Source organism: Chrysochloris asiatica, unplaced genomic scaffold (assembly GCF_000296735.1).
Source record: "Chrysochloris asiatica unplaced genomic scaffold, ChrAsi1.0 scaffold00023, whole genome shotgun sequence".
Lineage (NCBI taxonomy): Eukaryota > Metazoa > Chordata > Mammalia > Afrosoricida > Chrysochloridae > Chrysochloris > Chrysochloris asiatica.
This window is the reverse complement of record NW_006408541.1, coordinates 21,679,693-21,689,158: the sequence shown is the minus strand read 5'-3', so window position 1 is coordinate 21,689,158 and position 9,466 is coordinate 21,679,693. Positions and strand designations below refer to the sequence as shown.

At 41.8% G+C, this 9,466-nt stretch overlaps 1 protein-coding gene across 1 annotated transcript in view; it reads right to left on the bottom strand.

The window, feature by feature from the left end:
• The window catches only part of LOC102821630 (receptor-type tyrosine-protein phosphatase T-like), a 1,273,932-nt gene extending 1,268,931 nt beyond the window's left edge, over window positions 1–5,001 (bottom strand). Inside the window, exon 1 of the mRNA XM_006839353.1 lies at window positions 4,992–5,001. Within this exon, the coding sequence (XP_006839416.1) occupies window positions 4,992–5,001 (10 nt within the window). The remainder of the gene's footprint in view (window positions 1–4,991) is intronic.
• Between the last annotated feature and the right edge of the window lie 4,465 nt (window positions 5,002–9,466).

Below are 9,466 nucleotides of genomic sequence, written 5' to 3'. Positions count from 1 at the left end.
TGAATGCATCTTCATTACATGTTTGATCAATTTCACCCTGAAGAAGTTGATCAACTTCATTAAATTCATCCTCACTGGCTTTAGTGGTTGCTGTGTAAATCTGAACAGTACTGGTCTCCACTGATCTTCCATGTAGCATGTGGATAGTAGCTTATCACAGATAGCAGTACATCAAGATAGATCTTGAAATGTTCTTTTTGACTATGAATGTGATGCCATTTCTCTACAATTTGTCATCTATAGCGTAGTAAAGGAGCTCTGGTAGCATAGTGGATTACAAGCTGCACTGTTAACCACAAGGTCAGAAGTTTGAATCTACCAGCTGCTTCGTGGGAGGAAGATGAGGCTTTCTGCTCCCATAAAGATTTACAGCATGAGAAACCCTATACAGGGTCTCTATGAGTTAGAACCGATGCTACGGCATATCGCCACCACCAGCACAGTGAACCATTTAATTACCTTAGCTCACTAATGCTAGGATATTGATCTTTAGTGTCCATTTCAATTTTGACTTCCAATTTTCATAGATTCATACTTCGTACAGTCTATATTCCTATTTTTAATGGATGTCTGCAGCTATGTCTTTTCGAGTTCTGCCCCATCAGCAAATGAAGGTCCCCAAATTTTTGTTCCATCTACATCATTATGGTAAACTCTACTTTGAGGAAGGGAAGCAGTTCTCCCGTAGTCATATTTTGAGTGCCTAGACCACAAAGTCATTTGAACCACAGGGTCAGTGGTTCAAGCTCACCAGACGCTCCTCGGCACTTGGCAGATCAGTCCAACATATCTATGCACAGAGAGCTAGCTACATGGAAGACCAGTCCAAGGGCTGCTACAGGTTGGAAACGACTTGACGGCCCTTAACACACCAACAACGGCAAACAACATAAAGACTCATCTTCTGGTGCAGTATCAGACAATATTCTGCTGCATTTCATGGGCTAACCTCTCACAAGAGGACTGTTTCTCCTTCTTCCTAGTCTGTCTTAATCTAGAAGCTCCACTAAAACCTCTCCACCATGGGTGACCCTGCTGGTATTTATAAAGTACCAGAGGTATAGCTGCCAGCCTCACAGCAACACACAATCCACCACAGTATGACAAACTGACCAACAAGTGGTGGCATCCGTGAAATTGTTGTTGTTGTTAAGTGCTGTTGAGTCAGTTCTGACTCATAGGGACCCTGTACAGGGTTTCTGAAGAGCAGCTAATAGGTTTGAACCACTGAGCTTGGGGTTCGCAGTCCAGTGCTGATCCTACAGTGTCACACCAGGAGAAATGGGGGTCAGAAAAGTGTTTTTCATGGACACCCCATAAATTGTTGGAAGGATGAAATAATATGGAAAAGAGTTCACATGGTGCCTGGCACAAAGCAAGCTCTTAATAAAAGTCAACGATTATCATTCCCTTTCTAGAATATCATGGAAACACACAGAGAGAGACACAGAAATACACTTAATAAATAACATGGGGGTGGAGGGACTTCAAAAAGTTCATGGAAAAAATGAATTAAAAGATAATGGAATTTTCCCTGGACTTTTTAGAAACTCATTCATATATATGTAAAGAAAGAAATTAAATATCCATTTATGTCTGTACCGACAAATACATTTCTATAATTCATAGATATTTGATAAGAACACTGCTGACACCATTGTTGAGCATTTGACTGTTAAACAAAATGTCAGTGGTTCTAAACCTTCAGCCACTCCATGGGAGAAAGATGTATGAGTCTGTAAAGACTGCAGCTCTAGAATCCTAGGGGGCCATTCTATGCTGTTCTAGGAGTTAGCAGTGACATGAGATTGGTATAGCTATCAGATGCTGGATATAAACAATGGAAACTCGTGTTAGGTATCCCAGGGTCTTATTCCTCTTTAGAGAACTGGTTTGAATTCTGTCTTCTATCTGATCAAATAGGCTAAATGCATTGGTTTAACTACCAAGGCCCTAAATTCTGGATAAGAAACTCCAGCCTGAACGCCATCTCAGATGCGTTCCTCTTGATAACTTCCCTCCCATTAGGGAGGAAAACAGAACGATCAATGTCTCTCTCTGAATCTCAAATGCTTTATTTAACACAGGGCTCAGCAAACTACACCTGTCTCATGTGCCTGTAAATGTAGTCCTACTACAATCTAGTTCTGTCTATTTGTTTCCATATTGGGTATGGCTACATTCCTCAGACAACAGCAATGGTGTCTAGATGGCCCACAAGACTAAAATATTTGTCATCTGGCCCTTTAAATAAAAAGTTTGCCTGTCCCTTTAAACCATCTGAAAACAACTGAACAGCTATGAGAAGGGCAGACAATGAAGACTTATTTTTATTTTTGCTAATCCTGAAAGTTGCTGTCCCTCTAGGCATAGCTGGCTCCTTAACAACTTCTTCTGAAAGTGATAGATACATATTCTAACAGTGTTTGCTCAGGAGTAAAGCAAAGAGAAGTAGCACATAGGTGCTGAGCCTCCATGCCCTGCCCTGAAGGCTTAAGGTCACCAGTCAGCACAGGGCCCTGTGTGTGCTCCTTTGGGTCCCACTGTAGACCTCAGCTCCTGGCTTGGAAGGCCTCAGGGGAGACCATAACCTCCCACCCTGTTCCTGTACAAAACAGGAAAAGGAGAAGACCTTGGAATCGTCACTTCTGAACCCTCAAGAATCCAGGCGAGAAGATCCTTGAATAATCTAAAGCAGGGGTACGGAACTTTTTCCTGCCAAAATTTATAACATCATTCAGAGGCCATACTAAATTATCAACTTAAAAATTAGCCTGCTGTATTTGATTAAACATTGAATTAACTCACCCCTAATGCGACTCACTAACAACCTATGATATGCAGATGATATAACCTTGCTTGCTGAAAGTGAAGAGGACTTAAAATACTTACTGATGAAGATCAAAGACCACAGCCTTCAGTATGGATTACATCTCAATGAAAAGAACACAAAAATCCTCACCACTAGACCAGTAAACAACATTCTTATTAATGGAGAAAAGATTGAAGTTGTCAAGGACTTCATTTTCCTTGGATCAACCATCAACACTCACAGAAGCAACAGTCAAGAAATCAAATGATGTACTGCATTAGGCAAGAACCCTGTTAAAGTGTTGAAGAGCAAAGATGTCAGCTTGAGGACTAAGGTGTGCCTGACCCAAGCCATTGTATTCTCAAAAACCTCATATGCATGTGAAAGCTGGACAGTAAGGAAGACCAAAGAAGAACTGATGCATTTGAGTTGTGGTGTTGGAGGAGAACACTGAAAGTGCCATGGGCTGCCAAAAGAACCAACAGATCTGTGTTGGAAGAAGTACAGCCAGAGTGCTCCTTGGAGGCCAAGATGGCCAAACTTCATCTCTCATACTTTGGACATATTGTCAGGAGGGACCAGTTGCTAGAGAAGGATATCAAGTTTGGTAAGGTGGAGGGTCAGAGACAAAGAGGAAGACCCCCAGCGAGATGGCTGGCAAGGTGGCAGCATCAATGGGCTCAAGCATGACAACAATTGTGAGGTTGCCCAGGACCAGGCAGTGTTTTGTTCTATTGTACATAGGGTCACTATGAGTTGGTACCGACTTGATGGCATTGAACAACAACAACAAAGTGATAGCTGGAACTGTGGTTGCCTTGGCAGGATCAGATCAAATGATTTCATGGGCCATATAAGGTCATATAAAGCCAGATGTTACCCACCCCTGACCTAAAGCATTCCCAAGTTCCATACTAGGGAAAACCAGCCCTCTGTGTTACAAACACTACTTTGCCTTTTGAGCAAACCTGTGAGGATTTAGCAATGCATAGTTTCACAAAGTCGTCATCTGAGGGTCAGAGGGGGTAAGCAACTTCCTCAAGGCCACACAGAGTATAAAGGTCAGAGTCAGGATTACAATCACTGTCCATTTGAGGCCAAAGTATAAGTCATCTCAGCTTTATCATGGTATTTCTTATAGGAAAAATCAACAAACTCCTTCAGTTATGCAACTCTCATTCTTCTTTACTGGCCTCTCTTGAATGCCATGCCTGAATCTTGTAGTAGGCATCTATTACGTTCTAGGGAGTATTGCAGACACAAAAGACAGAATCAGGATGAGCAGTTATAAGTCCTTCCTGCCTTCCTTCCTGGAAGTTGCATCCCAATGGGGATACTAATGAAATGGAGACCAACAGAAACAGGGAGAGAAATAAAGCAGGTGAATTACCCACATTGTCGCTTCACATAACACAATGCCTTGAAAGTGGTAGGCAGGGGTAGACTACCCAATAAACCAGATAATCACAGGCTTACTTGTGCTTGCTTAGTAATCTGTAGTGAACAATTTCATGTGGGTTGCCCCCGTCAGAGATTGTACATTTGAAAAGAGGCTCTGATTCTGTAAGAAGGTGCTTTGGGGTGGGGAGAAAGACAGGTGCCAGCCAGACCTAGAAGCAGAATGGTTGATATGGGGAAACAATGTGAAATTGCTCACCACAGATTGGTAAGTAAGCCCAAGTGGGCCTGTGCTTTCCTGTGCTTGTTGTGTAACCCACCCTTTGTGGTAGGCGCTTGATCAATCCTAGGTACGGTGGATATCCATCACCTGTCTCTTAGTTTGTTGCACTGAGGTGACTTATCTGTCGCCATGCTGCTGGAAGCTATACTACTGGTATTTCAAATACCATCAGAGTCACCCATGGTGGATGAGTTTCAACAAAACTTCCGGACTAATACAGACTAAGAAAAACAGGCCTGATGATCTACTTACAAAAATTGTTATTGTTATTTTTAGGTGCTGTTAAATCAATTCTGACGCATAGTGACCCTATGATTACATAGAAAGACTCCATAGCACAAGAGAAGGAAACACAGCCCGATCGTGTGCCATCCTCACAATTGTGCTACATTAGTCCATGGCTAATGCCACTGTGTACCATGTTCTGCCACTGTTCATGGCTTTTCAACTTACGGCACAATATCTGACAATGTTTCACTGCTATTCATGGGTTTTCACCTTCCGGCATGGTATCTGACCACATTCTGCTGCTATGCATAATGTTTCATCTTCTGGCACCATATCTGACAATGTTCCACTGCTATTCATTGTTTTCAACTTCTGGCACTATATCTGACAATATTCTGTGGCTATTCATTACAGTTTTCATCTTCTGGCCCTATATCTGACAACATTCCACTGCTATTCATAAAGTTTTCATATTTTCGCACTATATCTGACAATGTTCTCTGCTATTCATAAGGTTTTCAGTGGCTAACCCTTCAGAATTAGTCCGCCTCTCCTTTTGCCTAGTCTGTCTTAGTCTGGAAGCTACACAGAAACCTGTCTACTATGGGTGACCCTGCTGGTATTTCAAATACTAATGACATAGCTTTCAGCATCACAGCACCATGGATGTCACCACAATATGACAAACAGACAAGTGGTATACTTTCAAAACTGAGCCACTGAAAATCTTAGGAACCACAACATCATAGTGTCCACTATGATGGAAAATAAGGGCCCTAGATGGGAAGACACTCACAACACTCACTGGTGACCAAACTTATCAGTCACCTTGAAGGTGGCACAGGACCCAGAAACATCTAGTTCTGTTGTACATAGGTCATCATGAGTTGGAGCCATCTAGAGCGCAATTAACAACAATAAGGTGGATACGGAATTTGATTTTTATTGAGACTCTTGATACTGTTTCAGGCATTCTATGAAATCTCACTTAAACATAACACCAATCATTCCCATTTTAAAGATGAAGAAACTGAGGATCCAACAAGTTAAGAATGCAGTCCAAATTGCCTATGTATGTAGATCCTGAGTGTTTCCTTTACCAGAGGCTATCATGTTTCCACTCCACAACACCATGCATAAAGATGTCTCAGAAATGTTTTCAACTGACTGACAGATACTAGTTTATGTGCTCTGCATTTATAAACACGTGACTATATCAGATAAAAAGTAGGGTTCCATGTAGTCAATTAAATGCAGTAAGAGCACTTTTTGTTGGTTGCTATGTGCCGTGGAGTCAGTTCCGACTCATAGTGACCCAGTATAGGGTTTCCAAAGTTGTAAATCTTTACAGGAGCAGAATGCCTCATCTTTCTCCCAAGGAGCAACTGGTAGTTTCAGACTGTGGGCTTTGAGACTAGACCACTATGCTACCAGTGTGCCTTAATAATAGCATTGGCATTAATTAAATCAGCAAAGCAGCAATTGTCTTGATAAAATATTTATTGAGGTTTGAGTATTATCAAAAAAGTACAGTTTGGCTATAGGAAGATCACGCAAAACAGTTAAGCACTGGCAAATCCTTCATTGATTGCCAGCTGAACTTCATCTATCATGACCTGTGTGTCAAGTCAGACCCAATCTAATGGTAGCCCCATGCACAATGGAACACAACGTTATCCATTTCCACAGTCAGCTGTGGATCAGACCATTGTGTTTTACAAGATTTTCGTTGGCTGGTTTTTAGCAGCAGATCACCAGCCTCTCTCATGTGTCCAGTGTGCGACTCTTGTGGGAGAGGAACAACGGTTGTAAGTGAGGTACACTGGCATTGAACCCAGGTCTCCCACATAGGAGACAACATTCTACTACTGATCCATGGCCTATTGAATGTGCCTTAAATGTGGCATAAAGAGTTTCTAATGACAAGCTTAAAGAAGTGGCTACTCATGTAAAACTTAAACTCATGGAGGGGAGGCTTCAGTCATTCCAAAAGAAGGTAGAAGTTCATGTTAGTGAAGCCTGGGGACACGATGGTGCCATGGACAGGTGAACTTCCAGCTTTGCCAGTACACCACCTTGTTAAAACTTTCAGCCTGGTCACTCTTCCTCTCAAACATTGACACTTTGGTTTCCTGGAGAGATAAATCCCACCATGATGGAGGTGCACAAAAACGGGGAGTCCTCTCCAGCAATGCTGAAGGAAGTAGCCTTGGGTGAACTCTTCAAAAAGAGAGAGTTAATATGTATAATATATATACATATACATACAAATATTAACTTTACACATAAGGTAAAGGTTTCTGAGTGCTTGTTCCAAAAATGAGAAACCTATATATGTGTCCTGACTATGAACTCCAGTGGTTGAAGAAGCATATGTTTGGTAAGGTGGAGGGTCAGAGAAAAAGAGGAAGACCCCCAGCGAGATGGATTGGCAAAGTGGCAGCATCGATGGGCTTAAGCGTGGCAACAATTGGGAGGTTGGCCCAGGACCAGGCAGTGTTTCATTCTGTTGTGCATAGGGTCGCTATGAGTAAGTACTGACTCAATGGCACCTAACAACAACAACAAATATATATATATATTTTTTTATTCTTCAAAGGCCCAATGAGTATGAAACTATGAATGGAGCCCTTGCTAACACAACTCTATTTCAGGCTAAAACTCTTTGGAACAGAAATGAACTTCTAACAAAGCCACCACTTGCTAAATCACATAATGCCTGACAAGATATGAGAAGCAGGTAGTCTACCAGATAGAAGAGTTTCCCCCAGAGAAAGGAAGGCTACAGGAAGGATTTGACCTGCCCCCGGCTGACCACATTACCTTGACTGCTTCACATCCTGTTTAAGGTGGGTCCATCTATGGGAGCTTCAAACAGTGTCTTACAAACTAACTTCAATGCTTATAAAAAACACTGGGAAAGGTGACATTTACAACAGAATTTAAAACAAGGGATGATGAGCAAAATATCACCAGCAGCTGGAACAAATGGAAAAGGATTTAAAAATGCAAATAGAACTATGCTTATTACACTCTTGTTACAGTTTGAAAGAAAAAAAAACAAAAAGTTTAAAGCTCACCTTCTTACAATTAACTCAGTACCATATGTTCCTTCCACACTGTCTAACCTCAAGTTCAGAAAACTGTGCTCCAACAAGGAGAACAAGTTGCAATCAAGTTTATTCTGACCCAGAATGCAACTGTTCCATAAGGTTTTCAATGGCTGAATTGTTTGGAAATAGATCAACAAGACTTTCTTTCAAGGTAACTCTTGTGTTGTTGTTGTCAGGTGCCATCAAGTCAGAACCGACTCATAGTGACCCCATGCACAGCACAACGAAACAATGTCCGATCCTGGGCCAGCCTCACTACCGCTGCCACACTTTGACGACATCAATTATGTCACCTGGCCAATCCATCTCATTAGGGGTCTTCCTCTTTTTCTTTGACCCTCCACCTTACCCAGCATGACGTCCTTCTCCAGCGACTGTTCCCTCCGGACAATATGTCCAAAGTACGAGAGACAAAGCTTAGCCATCTTGGCCTCCAAGGAGCACTCTGGCTGCACTTCTTCCAAAACAGATCTATTGGTTTTTTTGGCAGTCCATGGCACTTTCAGTATTCTCCTCCATCACTACAACCCAAAGGCATCAATTCTTCTACGATCTTCCTTATTCACTGTCCAGCTTTTGCATTCATATGAGGTTATTGAAAATACCATGGCTTGGGCCAGGTGCACCTTAGTCCTCAAGCTGACATCTCTGCTCTTCAGTACTTTAAAAAGTTCCTGTGCAGCAGATTTGCCCAATGCAATACGTCGTCTGATCTCTTGACTGCTGCTTCCATGAATGTTGATAGTTGATCCAAGGAGAATGAAGTCCTTGACAACTTCAATCTTTTCTCCATTGATAGGAATGTTGTTTATTGGTCCAGTGGTGAGGATTTTTGTTTTCTTGACATTGAGATGTAATCCATATCGAAGGCTGTGCTTTTTGATCTTCATCAGTAAATGTTTCAAGTCCTCTTCACTTTCAGCAATCAAGGTTGTATCATCTGCATATCGCAGGTTGTTAATGAGTCTTCCTCCAATCCTGACGCCACATTTTTCTTCATAGAACCCAGCTTCTTGTATTATTTGCTCAGCATACAGGTTGAATAAGTATGGTGAAAGAACAAGGTAACTCTAGGTGGACTCAAACCACAACCTTTTGTTTAGTAGTCGAGCGGTGGTACAAACAGTGAGCATCCTTGAAAAGTAATCCAAAGCTTATCAGTTTGAGTCTACCCAGTGGTGTTTTGGAGTCCTGGTGTGGCACTGTGGTTTAACGTACTAGCCTGCAAAGTTCTTTGAATCTCAAGTTTGGCAGTTCAACCTCATCAGCCGTTCCTCAGAAACTCTATACAACGTCACTATAGATTGGAACCGACTCAATGGCACTCAACAAAAACAACAACACAAGTGTTTTAGAAGAAAGGCCTGGTAATCCACTTCCAAAGCATCACTGGACACCTTACAGAGCACTCTGACATACATTAGGACTCTATGACATGGAACTAATGCAATGACAGCTTCGTTTATTTAATGTAGAAATCCACATCACTTCCTCTCCCTTTTTTTGGAATAAGACCTGCTCTAAGTACACAGGGTCTCTCTCTCCCTTGCCATCTCCTATCACCAGTGCAAAAATGTAATGTTCAGAGGAAAAGATATGTTATGAGTAAATACAAAAGTGAAGACAATGAAA